Source organism: Malaclemys terrapin, chromosome 3, assembly GCF_027887155.1.
Source record: "Malaclemys terrapin pileata isolate rMalTer1 chromosome 3, rMalTer1.hap1, whole genome shotgun sequence".
Lineage (NCBI taxonomy): Eukaryota > Metazoa > Chordata > Testudines > Emydidae > Malaclemys > Malaclemys terrapin.
Window position 1 is genome coordinate 169,606,416 of NC_071507.1, and position 26,870 is coordinate 169,633,285.

Here is a 26,870-nt window from a genome sequence, read left to right on the forward strand (position 1 = left end):
CACAATCAACTCAGGACTGAATAAGGACTGGGAATGGCTGAGCCATTACAAACATTGAATCTGTCTCCCCTTGTAAGTATTCTCACACTTCTTATCAAACTGTCTATACTGGGCTATCTCGATTATCGCTTCAAAAGTTTTTTTCTCTTACTTAATTGACCTCTCAGAGTTGGTAAGACAACTCCCACCTGTTCTGCTCTCTGTATGTGTGTATATATATCTCCTCAATATTTATTCCACTCTATATGCATCCGAAGAAGTGGGCTGTAGTCCACGAAAGCTTATGCTCTAATAAATTTGTTAGTCTCTAAGGTGCCACAAGTACTACTCCTGTTCTTCTTACTGCCTCCACTGTCCTCCCCACCACTGCACGGGGAACATCCGGATAAAGTCTCTTGGGTTGATGTAGAGAGCACATTTCTCACAGAAATCAATGGGAACTGAGGTTAGACACCACCTCTGAAAAAAACAGATCACTTTCCTGTTACCCACACTGCCATAGTTCAACGTGAAAGCAAGGGCAGATTCACTGAGGAATTCATACTGAGATCATCTTCATCCAGTATGACAGAAAACAGTATCAGATTTAACACACACACATAACTCTCTCTCTTGTTACCTGTTTTTCTGCAAAATGGTACTGGCAAAGTTTTTTCCACAACTGCCTGTCTTCGCTGAGCATGTACAGTGTTGGGGTCACTTGACCTAGCGTAATAATGTCCCAGCCATCTGAGAACCTGTATAAAATGTTGTTCAGCATATGCAGAGGGAGATCACTGAGCGTGAGACCATTGTTGACTTGCTGAAAAAAAAAAAGTTAACTTTTAACTGCATGGAGTTGTTAGTATAACATAAGTAGGGTTTCAAGTATCAGGGGGTAGCCATGTTAGTCTGTATCTACAAAAACAACAAGGAGTCTGGTGGCACCTTAAAGACTAGCAGATTTATTTGGGCATAAGCTTTCGTGGGTAAAAACCTAACTTCTTCAGATGCAAGAAGTAGGGTTTTCAATTTTAGGTTTAAACCAATAAAGCTACCTCCGTTTTTTTTATTTCACCTTTTAAAATTTAATATTTTTTATAATTATATATATATGTGTGTGTGTTTCCCTGAAAAAAATATGGACCAGGTTTTTTTTTTTTTTTTTTTTTTTTTTTTTTTTCCAGTTTGATATTTTGATCATTTGGTTTTCAACATTTGTTAGATTATTCTGCAAGTTTGTTATTGAAAATTAAATACCTCAAGGAACAGAAGTTGAAAATATGGTTTTGCAGCTCTTAGTTTTTCTGGTTTTAAGTGAATGAGAATTCTTAGAACCTAAAGTTATGCTTTGGATGAAAAAGCTTTTGGAAAGCAGTCTGAAAATTAGTTAAAAGTTGCACACAACACCAACTTTCAGAAAAATGCACACGTTAAAAACGTACTCATAGTTTCCCTGCACTATAGTCAATCCTGAACCTTATTATAGTTAATTGGACAATCAGAAATAAGAGAAACCATTATTAAAAAGCACTGACGTTTATGTTAATTACTCAACAGGATATGCAATAGATATGGAATGTAGGATTCGGAGGGAAGAGGCTAGGACAAATCCCACCTCTGCAGAGAGCCCCCAACAGATGAAATAGTGATTCTGCCACACTGATAGGAGAGCGAATATAGAGTGGGCGACCCAAAAGAGTATGTATCACTGACCAGAGTCCTCTTCTATGGGGGTCTCTGTGTAGCAGCACCTAGGGTGGGTACTAGAGAGGTTCTCTTCCTTGCAGCAGGGGCATGGGAGATGTAAAAAGTGCCTCGTCCTTTTCTCTATTTGAACCTACTGGAAGGGGCTGGGCACAATAAGAGACATTGTTAGGGACTATATAGAGCTAGCACTGCTGTCACTGTTTTGTGCGAGGGATGACAGTGGCCCCACCTAGTGGAACTGACCAGATGCAAAGGGAAGCATATGCATCATTCTCTTCAATCATATTACAGCAGTTGCACTCCCTAGGGTGGCTGGGTCCAATAGACAGCTCTAGCTTAATGCCACAATTTAGTTCTTTACACTTATTAGTCTTGCTTATAGAATATACTTTCTGTAGTGACATCTTGTGTATAGTTTTTCAGAGTACATCATGCTCAGGCATCTGTGAACATAATGACTCCAATCTTGCATTTGTAATACATAACTAAAGCAAAAGCACTCAGTGGAAGTTACTGATATAAAATAAAGGAAATAACAAGTCAAGCAACTATCTGTCAAGCAAGGATGGTGTTTTGGTTTGTTGGCCACATGACAAATATCTTCAAGGCTGAATTTCCCGGGTTTTTTTAGTGTGATCTATCTTCTATTTAAAAATTTATTGTGATTTATTCATGGCAGAATGATAAAGTAACAAGTCAGAGTAAATTCCTGATTCCATCCCCGCTACCCACCAAATAAGCAAAGTTGCATATTAGATAAGCAGTTATATTAGTTTATTTCTGCCAAGATCTTGTAACTTTGCTTCAGGGTGGATTGATTTAAATAATCTATTTTAATCATGTTTTGCACTGATACTTCTTTCTTTAGGAAAATAACTAAAGTCTATTCTCATTGGTTGGTGTCCATTAACACATGTTGATTTGCAGCTAAATATAGCTTTTACACTAAATTTGCTACTTCTTTTTGCTAACCAGGAGACACAATGTATCTATCCTCATTTATTTAAGCACTTAGATAGCTTAACATACATTTATTCATTCTTAATTTTTATAATGTTAGAAAATGGTGAATGATACACTTCTCATTTACTGGATGACTGTTTACTCGTGATTTGTGTCAAGCTCTATTTGGAAATTGGAATTGAATTAAAAATGCACAAAAACAGAATTTTAAAAGTGTTTTTGTTCATTAAATTAAACTACCTTAATTGTACTGGATACATATAAAAAAAGTTATCAAAACATGCTTTGCATTTAAAACTGACCGATTAAACAAAAGAAATATTATCTGTAGTTAGTGAATTAAACTCCCTGTTTCTAGTCACTATGTCCTTCAAGACTTTAGAACCAGTAGGTCTCATCCTCTCACACCTAGTTTCTCTTCCTAGACTTGAAGAGGAAAACAAGTTTTCCTGCTTTTTCAACTCCAAATTAGTTTCTTAACTTTGAATGAACTAGTCGTTGAACTGAAACTCAAATAAACTGAAATGAAGAAAATATTCCTTTTCCACCTCCAGAAGAGGCTAGTGCTGTCAAAAGCATCAACACACTCTGGTTCTAGGTGCTTCACCAGTGACTTCTACCAGTTTGGTGGTTTCACTTTCTTTAAAACTTCACTAGCAAATGTGTGCTGTTCAATATGATTTTAAGAGATTATAATAAATGTAGGCCTTAACATATGTAATCCATTTCAAATTTAGTTCTAAACGGGTTTATTTTTAAAAAGAAAAATGCATTTAATTTAAATCCGATTTAAACCAAAACAATGTGATTTAAATTTATTTTTTTTTAAATAAATGTGTATCCCCCATGATTATCACACAGACCCTTAGAAACTTCAGACATCTTATCTTATTTTCAAAAATTGCCATTGTACATGCTTAAAGTGATAGACACAGCATTGGGGTGGGTAGTGGAACTGGGTGAGATAGAGGGCTAGTAGGGGGGAGGGATAGCTCAGTGGTTTGAGCATTGGCCTGCTAAACTCAGGGTTGTGAGTTCAGTCCTTGAGGGGGCCACTTAGGAATCTGGGGCAAAATGGGTACTTGGTCCTGCTAGTGAAGGCAGGGGGCTGGACTCAATGACCTTTCAAGGTCCCTTCCAGTTCTAGGAGATATGATATCTCCATTAATTTTTTTAATTTATTCCACCCCTAGGTAAACTTGCGCACACCTCAGGGAGGAGGGGGCTGGAGGAGGCAAGAGCCCAGAAGCAGAGAGAAATACCTGGGACTCTCCTTCCCAGCCTGCAGCTGAGTGCCCTTCCTCCTACTCCCCCCACCGAGTCTCAGTACTTCCCTTTGCTGCCTCTCCTAACCCTCTGTTGCCCCCTACAGTATGCTTAAAAAGAAAAAAAAAGCTGTGACCCAGATCCAAACTTTGCTTCCAGAAGTGTTACCTAGTTTCATAGAAAAAAACACCCTGTTGGCTTGCATAGCTTTGGAATCTCTACTTCAATGCTTTATTCATGTTTTCTTGGTCCTTCTCTAATCTTGGATTTCAGGTCTGTGTCTCCTTAGTAAGGTAGAGTTATTGTATCTGTCTGACCAGTGAATAATTATCTCTAAATAGTCAGATTAAGGTCAACAGAGAGCTATCAGTTTTGAAATTTATGGTTGGGCTATCAGAAAATTAAGTCTGTGAACATCTGCCAGCAGTCATTTAATGCATGTTGCTAAAGTTTAAAGTTACTGTTGTTCTTTTCACAAAAAAAAGGATATTAAAATGCTTAGTGAGTGTAAAATAATTGAACTTTAATTTTATATCTTGATATCATCATTTGTGCAGAATAACTAATGAACTCAAGTAAAAATGGCTTTAGACATATTTAAAACTTTGCTTGTACAAAGATCAAAAGCCAGTATTCAAAAGCACTTTCTCCCTTTTTACCTCGTATTTCTGATTTAACAAATTTAATATACCTTGTTCATCTGAAGATTTTTTAGCTGTTGTTGCCATGTAAGGATAGTTTCTAATCGGCAAATCCAAATATTGATGTTCCCCACCAACACAGATTTCCCTACTCCCCTAATTAGTATACAGAGAGTAGAACTCAGATCCTGAAGAAGATCTTTGATTAAGCGTGGATTGTGTTGGTCTTCCAAAACTGGAAAAGAAGAATAAGAGGTACTCTTTTGGTTTGTTACATTTAACCCAAGTTATTGACATTTCCCTATCTAAACTAACTCAAACTGCAGTTGAGCAGTGGTTTCACTTCCAAACTAAATGCCCTGATCCCACAATGGAATTTGCTCTGGTAGGTCCCACAGGTGCAGGATTGATGCTTAAGACAATACTGCTATCAAGGCATCAGTGCAACATTTCATGCCATGTGTTAATAAAATTAATGCTGTATCTTAGTTATTCAAGTGGATTGCCTATTTTCAATAGATAGTATTAAATGTCTTCCATATACAGTGGTCACCTTTAAAAAAACCCAACATTTTCCAACATTAATATGCAAGAGCCCAGTTTTCTTATTATACACACTGGGAATAACTGCAGTTTCTTGCATACCTCTGTTGGGCAACTTGGCAAATTTGGACTAAAATGTTTTAGTTCACCATGCAAAGGAATTTAAAAAAAAAAGACATACACATGTATTCATGTTAATAAAAACAGGAATAGTTTTGTTCAGAACTAAGAAATTTTAGATTTGATAAAGAATACAGAATAGTAAAAGAGAAACCTTGAACTTCTGACCGTGAAGGATAATCTCGGATTTCACTTTATACATTTGTTTTAAATGATATTCTTCAATGTAAAGAAACTGGTTAAAAAGTATATTAGATTTCCACTAATTAAATATGCCATTACCTTTGTTTTGTGACATAAGCAGTACATATAAAAATAATGAAACTAATTGAAAGGTCAGAAAAGCAACTCAGTCAATGCTAATGAACCCTGAACATACCCTTTCGTACAATTTTGTCCAAAATATTAAAGTAGTTCTTCTGTGCTGCACCACTCAGTGACGTTAGCTGAGATTTTGCAATTAACTGCAACAACTAAAACAGAAAAAAATTAACATTAGAATGAAGTACTTCAAAATCAAACATGCTTTAAATAGATATTCTTCTATGAAAGATTGTAGCATCACAGTTATGGCTTATGAAAAAACTTTAGTAGCTACAGTGCTAGGGAGAGAAAAAAATAGGATATAAATTAAAGAAAACTGAAAGTATACAGAAGGTTCCCCTAACTATTTAAATAACCTCCCATTAGTAACTCATATTGCGACATACATTTTCATTGTACTGTACAAATATTAATTATATTTCTATAGTTCCAAATAGACTTCAGAAAAAAATCCACATAGTCTAAGATTAGTAAAATATAGTTACATTTCTTGCAGCTCATGGGGTAATTCCTCTCTTCACCTTAGTTCTTAGAAAAGCTACCATGTACAAGAAAAGCTACCATGTACAACTGCAAAGGGCACATAATTCAAAACTTGCTTTAAGTGTTAAGTTTTCTGACAGAGCATGTACACTGATGGTCATAATTTTTTCCCTTTTAAATCTTAACATTCTGATTTTATTTTAAATTGCTATGCCATATTCAAAATTCAAATTGAAGGACTGACTCTAAACAATGTTAACAGAAGCCATATATAGCTGTCTGAAAGGCGCTACTGCTGAGAATTCTCAGAAAGGGTAGCTGTGCATCTAAGGGCTTTCTGCAACTCCATGATCGCAGTATTCAATTGCTCATGAGATAAATTACATTTGCCTACTGAGGTCCACTGAACATCATGGAGTTGCATTACTTTAGATAGAATACACAGGCCAAAGGCATTAGCATAACTCAGTCACTATCCAACATTCAAATTGTGTATCAAACCCTGAACCTTGTTTAAAACTGAGACTTCAGCCTGCATAGTACCCTAGTAAAAAAAAAATTAAATCTACTTTAAAGTAGAGGAGAGGAAAAGTGATCAGGAACAGTCAGCATGGATTCACGAAGGGGAAGTCATGCCTGACTAACCTAATTACCTTCTATGATGAGATAACTGGCTCTGTGGATGAGGGGAAAGCAGTGGATTCCTTGACTTTAGCAAAGCTTTTGATACGGTCTTCCACAGTATTCTTGCCGCCAAGTTAAAGAAGCATGGGCTGGATGAATGGACTGTAAGGTGGATAGAAAGCTGGCTAGATCGTCGGGCTCAACAGGTAGTGATCAATGGCTCCATGTCTAGTTGGCAGCCAGTTTCAAGCGGAGTGCCCCAAGGGTCGGTCCTGGGGCCGGTTTTGTTTAATATCTTTATTAATGATCTGGAGGATGGTGTGGACTGCACTCTCAGCAAGTTTGCAGATGATACTAAACTAGGAGGCGTGGTAGATACACTAGAGGGTAGGGATCGGATACAGAGGGACCTAGACAAATTAGAGGATTGGGCCAAAAAAAACCTGATGAGGTTCAACAAGGACAAGTGCAGAGTCCTGCACTTAGGACGGAAGAATCCCATGCACTGCTACAGACTAGGGACCGAATGGCTAGGTAGCAGTTCTGCAGCAAAGGACCTAGGGGTCACAGTGGACGAGAAGCTGGATATGAGTCAACAGTGTGCTCTTGTTGCCAAGAAGGCTAACGGCATTTTGGGCTGTATAAGTAGGGGCATTGCCAGCAGATCGAGGAACGTGATCGTTCCCCTTTATTCAACATTGGTGAGGCCTCATCTGGAATACTGTGTCCAGTTTTGGTTCCCACACTACAAGAAGGATGTGGAAAAATTGGAAAGAGTCCAGCGGAGGGCAACAAAAATGATTAGCGGTCTGGAGCACATGACTTATGAGGAGAGGCTGAGGGAACTGGGATTGTTTAGTCTCCAGAAGAGAAGAATGAGGGGGGATTTGATAGCGGCTTTCAACTACCTGAAGGGGGGTTCCAAAGAGGATGGAGCTCGGCTGTTCTCAGTGGTGGCAGATGACAGAACAAGGAGCAATGGTCTCAAGTTGCAGTGGGGGAGGTCCAGGTTGGATATCAGGAAAAACTATTTCACTAGGAGGATGGTGAAACACTGGAATGCGTTACCTAGGGAGGTGGTGGAGTCTCCTTCCTTGGAGGTTTTTAAGGCCCGGCTTGACAAAGCCCTGGCTGGGATGATTTAGTTGGGAATTGGTCCTGCTTTGAGCAGGGGGTTGGACTAGATGACCTCTTGAGGTCCCTTCCAACTCTGATATTCTATGATAAACTTTTTACTGAAGTTATAGAAAAGAAGAAAAAACAGTTAAAGCATTTGAAATGTAGAGTATTACATAAGGCTTTCGTTTTAACAACTTCCCTTTCTCTTTAGCTACAGAAAGTTTTCAGAAGAAAAATATACCCTGTGTTCGACTGTCTTTTAGATGGTATCAAAGATGGCAATAACAATCCTTTCTGGTAGAGCCCTGAGCGGATATGAAATTTATATCCGCATCCGATCCGTGGATATCCACATCCCCGGATGTGGAGATCTGTGAATATAAGTGGATATCTGCAGATTTGCAAAGCTGTACTTTTTGGGAAAAGAAGTTAGTTGAGATGGGCTGAAGCTGTCATTGTTGCTCTTGGTGGTCCTTTCTCTAGACTTTAACAAGGAAAGAAAATGCAGCTTCTGTCTCTGAGATGACTCTCATTTGCAATCTCACTGCTGAAGAAACACATGCAGATCTCACAGTCTTATCACCATTCCGAGACATGCAAAACATATACCAGCATTAGACTCTTTAGGGCATTGCTCTTAGCTGCTCATTCCTGGTCACAGGCTTACAGCAATATTGCACAACAGAATCATGGAATCACAGAATATCAGAGTTGGGAGGGACCTCAGGAGGTCATCTAGTCCAACCCCCTGCTCGAAGCAGGACCAATTCCCAACTAAATCATCCCAGCCAGGGCTTTGTCAAGCCTGACCTTAAAAACCTCTAAGGATGGAGATTCCACCACCTTCCTAGGTAACCCATTCCAGTGCTTCACCACCCTCTTAGTGAAAATATTTTTCTTAATATCCGACCTAAACCTCCCACTCTGCAACTTGAGACCATTACTCCTTGTTCTGTCATCTGGTAACACTGAGAACAATCTATATCCATCCTCTTTGGAACCCCCTTTCAGGTACAGGGAAACCCCGCTATGACGCGCCCCGCGATAATGCGAATTCGGATATAGTGCAATCATAAGGTGGCTCCCGCTGCCCCAAGCGCGCAAAAAAAAAAAAAAAAAAAAAGCAATGTGCCTTCCCCACTGCCTCTTCCCCCTTACCCCTGCTTCTCCTTTTGGCAGGAAGAGCCATTCTCCTCCCCAGCTGCTCCTCACTCTTCCTCTGCCCCTTGCACATCTCCCCTGCTCTCTGCCCAAGAGAAATTGACCGGCTTGAAACTGACCGGCTTTAAATGGTAAACTTTTCGTTACCCCGCTATACTGCGACCCCGCATTTATCGCGATCGAATTTTTTGGACCCTAATCATCGCGTTATAGCTGGGTTTCACTGTAGTTTAAAGCAGCTATCAAATCCCCCCTCATTCTTCTCTTCTGCAGACTAAACAATCCCAGTTCCCTCAGCCTCTTCTCATAAGTAATGTGCCCCAGCCCCTCTCAATGATAGGTGGGTGGTGAGAAGAAGGTAGGGTGACCAGATGTCCCGATTTTATAGGGAAAGTCCCCATATTTGGGGCTTTTTCTTATATAGGCTCCTATTACCCCCCACCCTCTGTCCCGATTTTTCACACTTGTCATCTGGTCAGCTAGAAGAAGGGTTGGGACTGGCCTGAAAGGGGAAGCAGCCAGAGATGATCAAAGTCCTTCTGCACATGAATGTCCAGCTTTTAAAAAGTCAGGAGCGATTTTTCCCCTCTGTGTCCCCCCCCCCTTTCTTTCCTTCTTTCAAGTTGTACTTGTAGGCTTCCCTTGTTTTGAGGCTGAAGAGGGGGCTATCTCCTGGACAAATAGGCTGCTCTGAGCCCTTAAGTGGTGTAAAGGAGCTTCAATTGAAATGCATGGAAGGGAAATCCTGGTGCAAGAGACACCACTAAAACCCATTTCCACTGAGCTCTTTAGACAGTTCTGTTACAAAGACCAGAAGGCATGTCTAAGGGAAAAATATTGCTTTTTGTCACAATTAACATAAAATCACATTAAACGTAAGGTAGAAAATAAGAGAAGTTACATGTTGGGGCCTACATTAATGATAAATCAGAAGTTGGAGATGGAAATGAGACTATAGAATTTTGATATTGGCACAAATAATTTGTTTGCATAGTGAGACATCAGAACAAAAACAAAAACCTTATTCACAGCTGCAATCACTATATTAAAATACTTTTACATATCAGCTTTCTAGATGTGTTGATTGAATTCACACTCATCTCCTACCATACCACAATGGGAAAACTGGATAGTTTGCTACTCACACTACTGATTCTCAAAATTTCTCATAAATTTTCTGTATTCATAATAGAAGAGTTATATGCATAAAAAGAGCTTGTTTAGATAGACTTTTTCCTAAAGGAAAAAGGCAGAAGTTACAATTTCCAGCATTCACAAACTGACGTTTAACTAATGTGCACTAAGTGTGCTCAGCCTTTTTAATTTCATTACTTTAAAAAGGAGATCCAAGGTCAATTCTTTTTGACTACACTGTAGTTAAGTCACATTATGAGAGAGAACTTTTTGAACTTGGGACTGGACAATTTCAGCAAAGCTCAATTAATCATTTTACAGGATCTAACACTTCAAAGGTGGTATTCCCGATCCCTTGAAAAGCCGTACGGACAGTTTTATTCTATACTATAGTACCTTTCTAATTGGTGCTAATAAGTGGGAAGCCCATTGCCATTTTGAAGGTGAACAAATAAATGCATTAAAGCTTTTAAAGTACAATTAAAAATACATTTTATTGTTCTGGTCTATAGTAGTTGTTTTCTTACTGTATAATGTATTAAAGCATATTTTACAAATATAAGTGATGTCATAAGACTTTATTATAAACCCTCACTACAAAACTCTACTAAATACTTACTTGAGAAGTAGGGGGAACAGACTGCTAGGTTTGCTGGGGATTTTTAATACAGATTAGGACTGTAGTTTTTGTATGGGGCTTTCATTTATGCTCCTGAAATATTAATTTCTAGCTTCCTCTCAGAGAAGATAAATTCCTACCAAAGGAGAGATGCATTAGGTCATTAAGTAGGAATAAAAAAATAACAGAGATAGAGAATACCCTTCTGGCTCCTAAGGGGAAGAAAAAGGAGAAATAATGCCACTTCATGAAACACTAACTCAATTTAGATAAAATTGGAACTGTGAGCAACTGATAATTGGGAACTATTTTATTTCAAGCAAATCCACATGAAGCATTTGGACCTTGATGCAGCACAGGGATCGGCAACCATTGGCACATGGTTCACCAGGCTAAGCCCCCTGGCGGGCTGGGCCAGTTTGTTTACCTGCTGCCTCTGCAGGTTCGGCCGATCGTGGATCTCACTGGCCGCGGTTTGCCGCTCCAGGCCGATGGGGGCTGCGGGAAGTGGCGGCCAGCACATCCTTCGGCCTGCGCTGCTTCCCGCAGCCCCCATCGGCCTGGAGCGGCAAACCGTGGCCAGCGGGAGCCGCGTTCGGCTGAACCTGCGGAGGCGGAAGGTAAACAAACCGGCTTGGCCTGCCAGGGTGCTTACCCTAGCGGGCTGCATGCCAAAGGTTGCCAATCCCTGCTACAGCAAATGTGCAGGCAATTTGTAGTGACCAGCTAGGGAGATAAGAGAGTCAGCAAATCCTAGACCAAAACAACCACTGTCTGCTGAGCTAAGGGCTGACTGCTTCTCCCCTCTCTTCGACACTACTGAATGCAAATGCACAAGATGTGGCAGTTTTTAAGAATCCAAAAGCACAGAGCACAAGAGCTTAAAAGATGTATTTAGGATGAGATTTTAAAACATTTTCTAGACACGCCTATAAACTCCACTGCAGAATGATGCAGATAAGTGGAGGAAAATGAAACTCTAAGCTTTCCTACATAGTATGAGCTTCGTAATTGGTTGACCCTTTTCCAAATATTGCAGAGATTTGCCGACATCACTGACTGTTGGGGGATTCCAATGTTGTTACAATGGACCTAAGAAAGGAATGAAGTAGAAACTTGAAGCGTGATTGTGTTTTTATTGAGAGCCCTGAGACATCCAGAAAGGGGCTTTTACAATTTTTCAACAAAACAAGTGTCATTTCCCACACCATAAATAGGTTTGCCAACTGTCTAATCAAACAAACCCAAACACTCTTGCCTGCCCCACCCCTTCCTTGAGGTCCCACTCCTGCCCTGCCCCTTCTCCGAGGCCACGCTCTGCTCATTCCATCCCCCTTCCCTCTGTCACTTGCTTTCCCACACCCTCACTCACTTTCACCAGGCTGAGGCAGGGGATTGGGGTGCGAGCTCTGGGCTGGGGCCGAGGGGTTTGGAGTATGGAAGGGGGCTTGGGGCTGAGCCTGAGGCAGGGGGTGCGGGATGCAAGGAGGGGGTGCGGGCTCTGAGAGTGAGTTTGGGCACAGGAAGAGGCTCCAGGATGGGGTAGGAGTGCAGGAGGGGATGTGGGGTGCGGGCTCTGGGAGGGAGTTTGGGTGCAGGAGGGGCCTCCGAGCTGGGGCAGGGGGTTGGAGTGTGGAAGGGGATGAGGGGTGCAGGCTCCAGCCACGTGGCGCTTACCTCATGCTGCTCCCGGTCGGTGGTACAGCCTGCCCTGGCTCCATGCTGCTCCTGGAAGTGGCCGGCACATCCGGCAGTGGCTCCTAGCGGGAGGTGCGGCCGGGGGGGTCTCTGTGTACTGCCCCTGCCCTGAGCGCTGACTCTGCAGCTCACCTTGGCTGGGAACAGTGGCCAATGGGAGCTGTGACGGCGGCACTTGCGGGCACGCACAGTGTGTGGAGCTCCCTGCCACCCCCCCCCCCCCCCAAGGGCCGCAGGGATGTGCCAGCAGCTTCCGGGAGCGTCGCGGAGCCAGTGGGCCTGCCTTAGCCCCGCTGCACTGCCAGACTTTTGGTGGCCTAAAATCTCCCGGTTTGGCTTCAGTAGCCTCCGGGAGATAGAGCCCGATTCCGGGAGACTCCTGGTGAAACCGGGAAGGTTGGTAACCCTAACCATAAAGAATGATGTCTTCCCCTTCTGGCCAAACATTTTCATTGTACTGCACATACTGCTCACCATTCCCATGTCAGGACAAGAACTTTCCCCATATTAATTATTTTGGAAATAAAGTTTTAATTGAGAGAGCGGCAGCTCTGGTTGGAAAATGCTGTTTCTCACAAAGTCAGCTTTTCTGATTTTCTTACTAATTTGACAATAAAAAAGTCAGATGACTGTTCTGTGTTTGTTTACACTTTGCCATAATACAGGCACCTACATAGAGCTGGACTGGTGCCTCAGAAGAGTTACTTCGTTCCACATGACAATGGAAGAAATTCTTTAATTACATCACACTGCTTTAACTTGACACAGCAAACAGAAGTATGTTACAAACACACTGTATAAACATAGTCAGCATTAGGTCCATTGACAACTAAAGGTTACTCTTGGACACCAGAAGAAGACTGCAACATAGGAACTGTCCTACTGAATCAGAACTGAGGATCATCTAGTCCACTATTCTCTCTCCAAGAGAGGCCAACACCAGAAGCTTCAGTAGAAGATGTAAGAACTCTGCAACAGGAAGATGTGGGGTAATCTGCCCCCCTGCATTAGGTCTTTTTCTGATTTCCAATAGTTAAAAAAAGATAGGCTTAAACACTGAAGCATGAGGTATAATACCACTTCCAAAATTTATCATAAAATATCACTACTTTGGATATTATTGATATCCATATAAATATCCAATCCCATTTGAACCTTGATAAGTTCTTGGCCTCAACAACTTTCTGTGGTTAAGAGTTCCACAGCTTAATTACAGGTTATGTGAAAAAAAGTATTTCTTTTTATTGGTTATTTACTTCCCCAACTCTTACCTTAATTCAATGTTCCTTTGTTCTTATGTTATGAGACAGCAAAAGCCTAGGTTCCTAATTACTTTCTCTCTATTATTTATTTTAGATACTTTTACCTTGGGTCACAAAAGGACAGGATATCTCTGTGTTCACCTGCTACACACTACTGCAATGATATTTGTACAAAATATGCATTGTGAGGTATCATTTGAAAAATATTATCACAGTGGTCAATATCATCATATGTAAAGTTATGAATTCTCTCTGTGTGATGTTACTAGAACGTGTTTAAAACCAGGCGGTTTAGCCTGGGCAGAGGTAATAAACAGGTTTGTCCTAGACAAAGAAATGTGGGTTTACCTCAATTTACATATTAGCAGTAAACAAAGCCATCAAGCGAAACCAGCAGGGAATACCCTGAGACTGAACTCAAGAGATGGAGAATTAGCATGGCTCCTGCACCACAGAGAGAAATAGGAGACTGAATCTCTCGGAGACCTTCCTGACTTTCAAAACAAAAAACAATACTTTTGGGAATGTAAGGGACAGATAGAGACTCCATCTTTATCCTACCTCGCAGGGAAAAAGAAACCAAGCAGTTTGTGTTCCATGTGTTGGGTCCTGGCCAAAGAATGACTGGTGAGAAAACTACCTTGAGCAAAGTCTGTAGCTTTTTAAGGTAGGTCTTAGCCATTAGAAAGCGTATTTTAACTTTGGTTTGTTTGTAACTTGTCCTACCTCCAATATCTTCTACTTTGTATCACTTAACCCATGTCCTTTTGTTAATGAACTTGTTTTACTTTTAATCTAAACCAACCTAGTGCTGTATTTGAATTTAAGTGATTCTTAACTCCAGTTAAAGTGATAAGCTGTACTTTGGTCTCTTTAAAAGAGCATCGAACCTTATTATTTCTCTGCGTGTGCCAGAAGAGGGCTGGACACTTCAGGGCAGATGGTTGTGGGGAAATTTGGGACTGGGGGTGCACTGGAATCACCCTGCAAGTAGTAATGAAGACTGGTGAAGACCACGGGCTGCTGGGGTTGCACCAGGGCTGTACAGCATACAGACTCAGGGAAACTATCTACATGCTTCTCTGTTGGCTATTGGTATCCGGGCTGTGAGCCATAGCAGAAGACCATGGCAAGCAGTGACATAACCTCTCAATGGTCTGGGCTGAACCTCAAGATGTTACACCCCTCTTACTCATCTCTTTTCTAGAGTAAACAAACACAATCTTTTCACTCACTCTTGCTATGAAAATTTTTCCATGCCCTTGATTGTTCTTGGCATCTTTCTCTGAACCCTCTCTAGCTGTGCAATATTCTTTCTGAGATGGGGTGACTAGTACTGCACACAGTGTTTCAGAGGAAGCCACACCTGTTCTATATAGAGACATTTTAATATTTTTCATATTATTCACTGCAATCCTTATGCATCCAAGCTTTGAGATCTCTACAATGACACCCATGTCCCTTTCTTGATTTGATACTGCTAATTTAGAACCTTTTAAGGTGTGCACATTTAAATTTTTCCCTCCAATGTGCATTAGTTTGCATTCATCAACATTTAATTGTATATGCCATCATATTGCCATTCCTGCCTAACCTAAGTAACTTAGTAACTAGGGCTGTGGATTAATTGCAGTTAACTCATGCGATTAAGTTTTTAAATCACGATTAATCACAGTTTTGATCACATTGTTAAACAATAGAATACCAATTGAAATTTATTAAATATTTTGGATATTTTTCTACATTTTCAAATATATTGATTTCAGTTACAACACAGAATACAAAGCGTACAGTGCTCACTTTATAGTATTATTTTTTATTACAAATATTTGCACTGTGAAAATGATAAACAAAAGAAATAGTATTTTTCAATTCACCTCATACAAGTACTGTAGTGCAACCTCTTTATCATGAAAGTGCAACTTACAAAGGTAGATTTTTTTGGTTACATAACTGCACTCAAAAGCAAAACTTTAAAGCCTACAAGTCCAGTCAGTCCTACTTCTCATTCAGCCAATCACTAAGACAAACAAGTTTGTTTACGTTTACAGGAGATAATACTACCCACTTCTTATTTACAGTGTCACCAGAAAGTGAGAACAGGCGTTCGCATGGCACTTTTGTAGCTGGTATTTATGTGCCAGATATGCTAAACATTTGTATGCCCCTTCATGCTTTGGCCACCATTCCAGAGGACATGCTTCCATGCTGATGACGCTTGTTAAAATAATGTGTTAATTAAATTTGTGACTGAACTCCTTGGGGGAGAATTGTATGTCTCTGGCTCTATTTTACCTGCATTCTACCATAGATTTCATATTATAGTAGTGTCGGATGATGAGTCAGCACGTTGTTCATTTTAAGAACACTTTCGCTGCAGATTTGACAAAATGCAAAGAAGGTACTGATGTGAGATTTCTAAAGATAGCTACAGCACTCGACCCAGGGTTTAAGAATCTGAAGTGCCTTCCAAAATCTGAGAAGGATGAGGTGTGGAGCATGCTTTCAGAAGTCTTAAAAGAGCAACACTCTGATGCAGAAACTACAGAAACTGAACCACCAAAAGAGAAAATCAACCTTCTGCTGGTGGCATCTGACTCAGATGATGATAATGAACATGTGTCAGTCTGCACTGTTTTGGATTGTTATCAAGCAGAACCCATCATCAGCATGCATGAATGTCCTCTGGAATGGTGGTTGAAGCATGAAGGGTCATATGACTCTTTAGTGCATCTGGCATGTAAATATCTTGCGACGCCGGCTACAACAGTGCCATGAGAACACCTATTCTCACTTTCAGGTGACACTGTGAACAAGAAGCAGGGAGCATTATCTCCTCCAAATGTAAACAAACGTGTTTGAGTGATTGGCTGAACAAGAAATAGGACTGAGTGGATTTGTAGGCTCTAAAGTTTTACATTCTTTTATTTTTTGAATGCAGTTTTTTGTACATAAAGTCTACATTTGTAAGTTCAACTTTCATGATAAAGAGATTGCACTACAGTACTTGTATTAGGTGAATTGAAAAAATACTCTTGTTTTTTACAGTGCAAATATTTGTAATCAAAAACAAATATAAAGTGAGCACTGTACACTTTGTATTATGTTATAATTTAAATGAATATATTCAAAAATGTAGAAAACATCCATAAATATTTAAATAAATGGTATTCTATTACTGTTTACCAATGCAATTAATCGCGCAATTATTTTTTTTAATTGCGCGATTAATTGCCCGACAGCCCTATTAGTAACATTTGCAAATGTTACTCTCTCATTACTTGCTGCCATTTCCAGATAATTAATAAATGCATTAATCACAGAACCTAGAATGGAACCTTGAGATACCCTGCTGGGAACCTTTTGCCATGATGAAAATTAACCATTTAATTTTACTCTTTTAGTTTTCTGTCTCCCAGCTAGTTTTTAATCCATGGCAATATGTTGCCTGTCACCCTGTGACTACTTCACTTCTTTAGTAGCCTCTTGTTTGGGACCTTGTCAACTGCTTTTTGGAAATCTGAAGAAATGGTTATATACAAAAACTACATCAGAAATATTAAGGTTACAATCCAAGCACTCAGATTAAGAAATGCTGCAAATAAGGTTGACTGTGCCAACTTTTAATGTAATATTTTTGTGTATAGTTTCCTAGATTTTTAACAAAGAAAACTGAAAAAAAAAAGTATATCACATTGCATCATACTGATTCCAGCATGGGTCAGTAGCAGGATTGGAATCTTTAGATTCACAGCACAGACCTCTAACACTTGAGCTAATGGAGTAAATCAATAGTAGTAGGATGTCCTCCTGTGTAGTTGTGGCAGGGTGGACTAGGTCCAGAGGCCCCCTGCTGGAGGACTCATGGCCCTGCATCACCCTGTCCCAGAATAGAGCAGCGAGAAGTCCTCCAGGCAGCCTAGAATTGTGTTTGTAGGAACTATCGGCCAAAAAAAGGGGGCACGCACAAGAGGCAGGTGCTGACTCCGTTACATTATGGTACCAGAAGTGGGATCTTCAGACCAACCTTGTCTAAAGAGGGTTGGATCAGAATCTACTGGGGCAAGCTTTTAACTGTTTTATTGTGTGAGGCCAGAGGCAAAGTTCAAAGGAGGACCAGAGGCAGCCATGGAAAACAGGCAAGATTTTAATTATTTATGGGGTAGAGCCAGAGGCAGAGGCCGAAGGGAGGCAGAGGTAGCCCAAGCCGAGTACAACCTGACTAACGGGGCTTGAGAAAATACTGAGTGGAAGAACCACCACCCCAAGTCTGCCTCGTGGCCTGCATCACCCTGTCCCAGAATAGACCAGTGAGAAGTCCTCCAGGCAGTCTAGAGTGGCTGCAGAAGAGCGGCCAATCATAGGGGCTGCTGGAGTGACCAATAAGGGGCCAGAAGAGATAGATAAAAGGCAAGCAGCAGAGCAAAGCCTTCAGTTGTTGTGTGGAGCTTGATGAGGGAGGACCAGGTGCCTGGCTGGTTAGACAAGGGCAGCTCACTGCAGAGAGTTCACCAGGCAGAACTGAGCCCAGGATTGGTTGCCAAAGACCAGGTGCCTTGCTGGATGGACAGAGTAGCAGCAGGACCATAAAAAGGTCAGAGTGGGCAGGCTGAGACCAGGACCTGGCCAGACCAAATGAGAGTACTGAGATGGGCCCTGCTGGTCTCGTTGCAGACTGAGCCCAGAGAGGACTGCTGAAAAGGACACCAGCTGAGGGTACCGACATGGGCCCCAGCTGGGTGATTGAAGGAGGCAGTGCCTCTGAGGAGAAGCCTTAGAGCTACGACCCTATACCAGGGCCAAGAAAGAACTTGGAGCGTATACACCGGAAGGGGGTGACAGCGTGTGCAGCTCAGCTGGAGGGCTGACCTGCCAAAGACCAGCCAAGAGAAGGGATCGGTGCTCCTGAGAGGCAGGTGCCAGCTCATACCTAACCGAGAGAAAGGGGGCCATCCACAAGAGGTGGGTCCCCCCCACCCCCATGAAAAGAACTGTGTTTGCAGGTACTATCAGCCAGACAAAAAAGGGGCTATGCACGAGAGGCGAGTGCTGACCCAGTTACAGTAGTCCAGTACTATAGAAGAACTGGGACACACACTTTGCCAGGGGCTTTCACAGAGATTTGTTGACAGAGGAATGGTAATACTAAGGAATCTTGAGTTCCATTCCAGATTCTGGAGGGGAATGGGCGTACATGCCACTGTTCCACCTACCAAACCTGAACCCTCCTGAATCAGTCCCAGTCTTGTCTCTCCCCTTCAGCACACAGTTAAATTTTGGAAAAGCTAAAAGTCACTGAAAACAGGTTCTATAAATGGGAAGAATTATGTAACCTTAACTAATGCAGATCTGGTTGCACTGCTTATAATGCCAACTAGTTCTCCTTTATTTACTACTTTTGACATGTTCTTTGATTAGTTGTTTGCAAAGACCCAGATGCCTAGACTCTATTATATCATGATCTGCCATGTGCTTTGTTAATCTTTTGCTAAATTATTGTTTCAACCAATTGGAGAGGTACATATGTAAGGCTTACAGGACTGTAAATTCACTGGATCAACCTCTAGAGGTGGTGTTTTTTTTTGTTTTGTTTTGTTTTTTGTTTAAAGCTTGTTACCCTCCAATCCTCTGAACAATGGCTGTTTTTAATTATTGCATGTTTTTGTTAACAGCTCAGCTACTTCTGCTTAGACTTCTTCAGAACTCTCGATTTACCATTTGGGTCTGGTAACTTACTGCTTTTTAAATTAACAATTTGCTCCAACACCTATTCTGACACCTCTGAATATATCACATTTATTACAAGAAAAGAGCAGGTCCTGGATAAGAAGCTCTTCAGCATTCTCGGTGGTGAAGATTGATGCAAAGAAATGTCCTTATCGTCCTTAATTGCCCCCTTCAACTATTGATGATTTAGTGGACACATTGATTCTTCTGCAGGCTTCCTGCTTCCGATACTTAAAAAAAACCAAAACCCTTTTTTACCTTTAGCTGTTTGCTCTTTTAAATCAATTTTGGTCCTTCTAGTTCCATCTCTTATTGGCTGCTGTAATTTATGCCTGTTTATTGGTTTTACTATAGTCAGATTTTCAAGTTTCGAAGTATTTCTGTTTGCTCAAGTAGCCTCGAGTACTGTCATTTAGCCACATTCGTTTAAACACTCTTCGCTTTCTCGCAGTAAACATTTTCTGAGACTGTTACTGTTTTTAAGTGCCATCCCTGCATTCACCAAGGATTTAAATTCCTTTATTTTTAACTTCAGAGCCTTTTTGACTAACCTTCTCATTTGACTAAAACCTCATTTTCTCAAGTTTAATGTCACTGTCACTTTATAGTACACTACCTGCCCCTTGGCTTTTGAATCTAGATACAGTGTGTTGCTTAAAACTAAGTTAAGGCTAGCCTCTCTTGTTGGATGCTCTAGGACAAATTGTTCCAAGAAGCAATCACTAAAGGTGTTGAGAAATTGTTTCTCTTAAAAATTTTGCCTTGTTGTATCATTTGTGAAATAGATGAAGACAAACATGACAAGAACAGCTTCTCATTAAAGCCATTTTTGGAAGATGGACAGGCTAGAAGATTTTTTAAAATCTGGGTGCTGTTCCCAAAGTTTTAGAGGAAATAATAATAACTGGTATTCCCTTTCTACTATCTCACTAAGTACCTGCCACTTATAAAGCATGTGGAGCAGCAAAGATTGACAGAGGGGTGTAATGACACCCATAGCTAGGGTTGCCAACTTTCTAAATACAGAAAACTAAACACCCTTGCCCCACCCCATCCTGCTTCTTCTCCTGAGGCTCTGCTCACTCCTCATCCCCCTCCCTCAGTTGCTCGCTCTCCACCCCCCACTTTGCTCACTTCCCCCCTCACGGGACTCACCTGCTGCCTGCAGAGTCAGGCTGGGAGGAGCTGACATGGAACCTGCCCGTCTGCAAAATCAAGGCACAGCAGAGGTCGATCCCCGGAGCAAGAAGCTGGGGGGGGGTGTCAGTCCCCATAACGAGGGGTTAGGGTTGGGGCAATCAGGGAGTGTTGGGGCAGAAAGGGGGATGGACAGGATCCCCCCGGGTGGTGGGACCTACCTCTTGGAACCTGGTCCGGAAACAAGTCAACACTCTGTCAAGCAGCTGAGCAGAGAGCAAGCTCCTCTATCTAGGGTGACCAGATAGGGACAGTCCTGGTATTTGGGGCTTTTTCTTCTATAGGCGCCTATTACCCCCCACCCCCTGTCCTGATTCTTCACACTTGCTGTCCGGTCACCCTAAGCTCCCCTCCTCCCCCAGTGGCAGAGACCAGTTACTGCGGTCAAGTGGACTTTTAGCATCCGGTCAGCACTGGACATTCCTGTCAAAAACCAGACACCTGGAAACCCTACTCATAGCACTAACACTGCATTGTTTTCAGAAACAAATACGCTACAGAAAATGTACTAATTCATAATGCATTATCAAAAATTGTTAAAATTGCAATTGTGAAAATAAGTTAAACAAACATGATGTATTATAGTTTATTTTGCAGAATATTAATAGTGGGGTCTTAATTTGCTGTTTTATGAATTTTTTTTTTATAATGCAAAAAAGTAACTACTGAAGTTACCAATGTTTCTCTGAAAAGCCATCAGAAAAGAGTTATTGGCCTATTTTCTTCCTTCTGCAGTCTGAGGAGTTTCACAGTATAATAAATCAGTTTTCAACACACACAAAATCAAAGTTTACTCCAGAACTTGGATTTTATACATTTTAAATGCATATTTTTATGCAAACAGCTTATTTATGTAGTTGCAAATTGCCAGTGTATAATTATACCAGACAAACCAGCAAAACATTTATGAAATAAATATAAACAGCTTACTTTGACCACATAATTGAATCTTCTGATGTCCTGAATTGCACTTGAAAAATCTAAGCGATTAAAAGCTTCTCCCAATGTGCAATAGCCATGTCTCTTGAAAAAGAAGAAAACATACTTTTAGAGCAAACAAAGAAAAAACTGGTTCGGTTAATCATCACTAATGTTCTGATTCAAGAATGCACTTAAGCATGTACTTAAAGGTAAACATAAACCTAAGCACCCTTATGGAACAGGGATACTTTCCTAATCTAGGCCAAGCATTCATTTGATTTCTTAGGGTATGTCTACATTACGAGAGTAGTTCGATTTTACTTAAAGCGAATTTGTGGAACCGATATTACAAAGTCGAACGTGTGTATCCACATTAAGGACAGTAATTCGACTTTGTGAATCCACACTAATGGGGCAAGCGTCGACATTGGAAGCGGTGCACTGTGGGCAGCTATCCCACAGTTCCTGCAGTCCCCGCTGCCCATTGGAATTCTGGGTCGAGCCCTCAATGCCTGCTAGCACATTTTTTGTGTCAAGGGTGGTTTTGGGTAACTGTCGTCATTCAACCCTCACTCCCGCTCTCCCTCCGTGAAAGCACCGGCGGGCAATCAGTTCGCGCACTTTTCTGGTGATTGACAGCATGGACGCCACAGTACTGCGAGCATGGAGCTGCAGTTATGGCCATTGTCAACACCTCACACCTTATCATCCACCTTTTTCAGAGGCAGATGCTGAGAAATCGGGCGAGGAGGCTATGGCAGCGCGGTGAGGACATTAAGTCTGAGAGGGGCACAGACCTCTCACAAAGCACGGGATCCCGCACCGTGAACATCATGGTGGCAATGGGTCATGTTGATGCTGTGGAACGACGATTCTGGGCCCAGGAAACAAGCACGGACTGGTGGGACCACATAGTGCTGCAGGTCTGGGATGAATCACAGTGGTTGCGAAACTTTTGGATGCGGAAGGGAACTTTCCTTGAACTTTGTGAGTTGCTGTCCCCTGCCCTGAAGCGCAAGGACACCCGGGTGCGAGCAGCCCTGACTGTCCAGAAGCGAGTGGCCATAGCCCTCTGGAAGCTTGCAACGCCAGACAGCTACCGGTCAGTTGCAAACCAATTTGGAGTGGGCAAACCTACCGTGGGGGTTGCTGTGATGCAAGTAGCCAACGCAATCGTTGAGCTACTGCTCTCAAAGGTAGTGACCCTGGGAAACGTGCAGGTGATCATAGAGGGCTTCGCTGCGATGGGATTCCCAAACTGCGGTGGGGCTATAGATGGATCTCACATCCTTATCCTGGGACCGGACCACCAGGCCAGCCAGTACATTAACCGAAAGGGCTAATTTTCAATGGTGCTGCAAGCACTGGTGGACCATAGGGGATGTTTTACCAACATCAACGTTGGATGGCCGGGCAAGGTTCATGATGCTCGCGTTTTCAGGAACTCTGGTCTGTTTAGACGGCTGCAGGAAGGTATTTACTTCCCGGACCACAAAATAACTGCTGGGGATGTGGAGATGCCTATAGTAATCCTCGGGGACCCAGCCTACCCGCTAATGCCCTGGCTCATGAAGCCCTATACAGGCGCCATGGACAGTGAAAAGGAACTCTTCAACTACCGGCTGAGCAAGTGCAGAATGGTGGTGGGGGGTGCTTTTGGATGTCTGAAGGGGAGATGGAGAAGCTTATTGACTCGCTCTGATCTCAGTGAAACCAATATCCCCATTGTTATTGCAGCTTGCTGTGTGCTCCACAATCTCTGTGAGAGCAAGGGGGAGATGTTTATGGCGAGGTGGGAGGTTGAGGCAAATCGCCTGGCTGCTGATTATGCCCAGCCAGACAGCCGGGCGATTAGAAGAGCCCAGTGGGACGTGCTGTGCATCCGGGAAGCTTTGAAAGCTAGGTTCCAGAGTGAGCAGGGTAACCTGTGACTATTAAGTTTGTTTAAACAGAAGCTGAACCTGCCCCCGTTTCTTTACCCAGTTAATATTGACTATCCTCTCCAGTTACCAACCCCCTTCCCACACACCTTTAAAAATAAAATAAATGAAACTTTGTTCATTAACACAGTTTCCTTTATTAAGGATTTCGTGGTAAAGTGTTGAAACTGGGACGCAGACTGTGGTGGGGAGCGGGTGTAGTGATAGAAAGGATGCTTCTAGACTCGAGGAATGACAGGCTCCTGCTCCTAGAGCGGTCCAGAGTGGTGGACTGGTTGTTTCAACGGAGCCTGCCACCCCTCCTTTTTGGGACTCTGTGTGTGGGGGCTATGTGACTTTGTGGCGGGGGAGGGCAGTTACAGATCCCCTGCTGTGTGGCTCTGTCATCCAGGCTAAGGACTGCTGTATAAGATCTGTAACCGCCCTCCCGCACCACAAACTCACATAGCGCCCCCCCCCCCCCCCCCAGAACATGAAAACCACCTCCCAGACTGACCAGGGTGTCTAGTGACTGCGATGTGTGTGTGACCTACTACTGAACCTGCCCCCGTGTCTGTACCCTGGTAAAGGTGACTGTCCTCTCCAATTACCAACTCCCTTCAAACACACTCTCCTCTAAAAGAACATGACGGAAACAGTAATGAACAGAAACGCATTTTTTATTAACCACTACACAGTTAGGGGATGAAACTGGGACGGGGGCTTGGGTGAGGTGCTTTTGGGAATGAGAGCCTTCTGCTACTTGAGCAGTCTGCAGGGGTGGAGTGACTGTTTTCACGGACCCTGCCGCCCCTCCTTCTCGGGACTTTGGGTAAGAGGGGGGATGGGACTTTGTGGCGGGGGAGGCCGGTTAGAGATAGAATGCAGTGGGGCTCTGTCCTCCTGCCCTGCAGAACATCTACAAGGCGCCGGAGCATGTCCGTTTGCTCCCTCATTAGTCCAAGCAGCGTTTGAGTCGCCTGCTGGTCTTCCTGCCGCCACCTGTCCTCCAGTTCGCTGTGTGATCACTGGTATTGCGACATGTTCTCCCTCCACTGGGTCTGCTGTGCCACCTCGGCTCAGGAGCAGCCCATAAGTTCTGAAAACATCTCGTCCTGTGTCCTTTTCTTTCGTCACCTGATCTGCGCCAGCCTCTGGGAGGGGGATGCCGGGGTAGCTCGGGAGACACTCGCAGCTGTGGGATGGGAAAAAGGGAGTGAATTCCTCACAAAGATCATTTTTTGTGAACAATGAACATAGTCTTTTCTCTGTGAACAAGACCATGCACAGTACCTATCACATGCACACTCAGTACAAGGTCGAATTTTTGGCCTTCCCATTGAGTGCCTGGGGTCTTGCTGTACAGATCACACAAGCAGGGCCGGACAACAGAATTCGGCTAGCAGGCGGACATGGTAAGCTGTAGACTTTTCGCTGCTTAAAGCTTAATTTATAGTAGTGCCCTCCTTTCACGTTCCAAGCAATGCTCCTAGCGTTGGCCAGTTCCTGCTGCCGGCAATCCGGCCAGCATGAACTCTGCCCCATCCCACCCCCCTCGCAGCAGTCCCCGGGAAAGATCCCTGCATGCTGCCCCTGTCCCGCCTCCACCGCATGGCTGTAAACCACCGGTTACAGTTATGTAAAGGAACAGGCAATCAGTCCCAATACTAACATTCCCCTAATTCAAAGCAGGTCACCATGAGTGATATCACTCTGATGAGGATTTCGGAGACAGAGAAAGACCACATGCTGCGTGAATGCCAGCAAACACCAGAGCCGTATGCCACCATGCTTTGCGAGGCAATGATCCCGGAGTACTTGCTGCTAGCCTGGCGTGGAAAAGTTTCCTACCATGGAGGACGCAATAAGGCCACTCTCCCCAGGAACCTGATGCAAAGGCTTTCACAATACCTCCAGGAGAGCTTCGTGGAGATGTCCCAGGAGGATTTCTGCTCTATCCCTGGACATGTTGACAAATTTTTCCAGTAGCTGCACTGGCAAGGACTAAAAACTAAAGCGCCTAGGGCAAACTAATCATGAAAAACCCATTGTTAAGATACCATTCCTATTCAGTTCAAAATAAATGTTTAAAAAACACTTACCTACTGATCCTTCCCCTGATTCACGGTCCGGGTTACCGCCTTGGGAGGGTTGGCAGGGGATCTCCGTGAGGGTGATGAAGAGATCCTTGCTGTCGGGGAAATCACCGTTGAAAGCGCTGTTGACTGCCTCGTCCTCCTCATCTCCTTCCCTATCTTCCCCGTCCATGAACAGCTCTGAGGAAGCGGCCGTCGACAATACCCCATCGTCAGAGACCAGCGGTGGGATAGTGGTGGTGGCCGCACCTAGAATGGAATGCAGTGCCTCATAGAAACGGCATGTCTCGGGCTGGGATTCGAAGCGGCCGTCTGACTCTTTGGTCTTCTGGTACCCTTGTCTCAGCTCCTTGATTTTCACGCGGCACTGCGTTGCATCCCGGCTGTATCCTCTCTCCATCATGGCTTTTGAGATCGTCTCGTAGATCTTCGCATTCAGTTTTTTCGATCGCAGTTCCGAAAGCATGGACTCATCGCCCCACACAGCGATCAGATCCAAGACTTCCCGATCAGTCCATGCTGGGGCCCTCTTTCTATTCTGCGATTGCATGGTCACCTCTGCTGGAGAGCTCTGCATCGTTGCCAGTGCTGCTGAGCTCGCCACGATGTCCAAACAGGAAATGAGATTCAAACTGGCCAGACAGGAAAAGGAATTCAAATTTTCCCGGGGCTTTTCCTGTGTGGCTGGTCAGAGCATCCGAGCTCAGACTGCTGTCCAGAGCGTCAACAGAGTGGTGCACTGTGGGATAGCTCTCGGAGCTATTAGCGTCGAATTCCATCCACACCTACCCTAATTCGACATGGCCATGTCAAATTTAGCGCTACTTCCTTCGTCTGGGAGGAGTACAGAAATTGATTTAAAGAGACCTCTATGTCGAAATAAATAGCTTCATTGTGTGGACGGGTGCAGGGTTAATTTGAGTTAATGCTGCTAAATTCGACATAACCTCGTAGTGTAGACCAGGCCTTAGAGAGCAGATGAGGAAACTACAACTGCTCCATTTTGAACTAAAAGATATCTAAGTGATGCCACACATTAGTAAGGCCTTATCTTCATTACAGGTGAATTCTCCTGGGACAATTCTGAACCAAAAATAAAAAATTCTGTGCACAATATTTTAAAATTCTGCATATTTTATTTGTCAAAATAACAATTTAATCATACCAGTTTCAATTATTTTGGCAATTTATTTCAAAAGACCTGTTAGCAAGTATGTCTGTAACAGAGACAACAAAAAAGATTCAGGAAATGTTTTTTTGACAAACAGATTCCTTACTAGGCATATTATTACAGAACTTGATGTATCTTTGTTGACTGTTATTTATTTCAGTGAAATTAAATATTTCATTTAAACAAAGTCATT

At 42.7% G+C, this 26,870-nt stretch overlaps 2 protein-coding genes across 6 annotated transcripts in view; both read right to left on the reverse strand.

Moving 5' to 3' along the window:
• The window catches only part of FBXO25 (F-box protein 25), a 76,751-nt gene that overhangs the window by 18,849 nt on the left and 31,032 nt on the right, over window positions 1-26,870 (reverse strand). For all 5 annotated transcript variants that reach the window (XM_054023635.1, XM_054023637.1, XM_054023634.1 and 2 more), the window contains 4 exons: window positions 21,501-21,593; window positions 5,602-5,695; window positions 4,610-4,794; window positions 620-802 (listed from right to left, as the gene is read on the reverse strand). In XM_054023635.1, the coding sequence (XP_053879610.1) occupies window positions 620-802; window positions 4,610-4,794; window positions 5,602-5,695; window positions 21,501-21,593 (555 nt within the window). The remainder of the gene's footprint in view (window positions 1-619; window positions 803-4,609; window positions 4,795-5,601; window positions 5,696-21,500; window positions 21,594-26,870) is intronic.
• On the reverse strand, window positions 24,073-26,688 carry LOC128834671 (myb/SANT-like DNA-binding domain-containing protein 2). Its single transcript, XM_054023639.1, has 2 exons — window positions 25,513-26,688; window positions 24,073-24,605 (listed from the first exon to the last, which is right to left on the reverse strand). The coding sequence occupies exons 1-2, from the start codon at window positions 26,081-26,083 to the stop codon at window positions 24,544-24,546; spliced, it is 633 nt and encodes a 210-aa protein (XP_053879614.1). The 5' UTR covers window positions 26,084-26,688; the 3' UTR covers window positions 24,073-24,543.

What these genes read in the sequence shown, in the direction of transcription:
- LOC128834671 (XM_054023639.1), bottom strand. Translation starts at nt 26,083, where the DNA reads ATGCAGAGCTCTCCAGCAGAGGTGACCATGCAATCGCAGAATAGAAAG. An exon ending in ATCAGGGGAAGGATCAGTAG is followed by an intron (nt 24,606 to 25,512) that starts GTAAGTGTTTTT and finishes CCCATCCCACAG; the next exon opens with CTGCGAGTGTCTCCCGAGCT.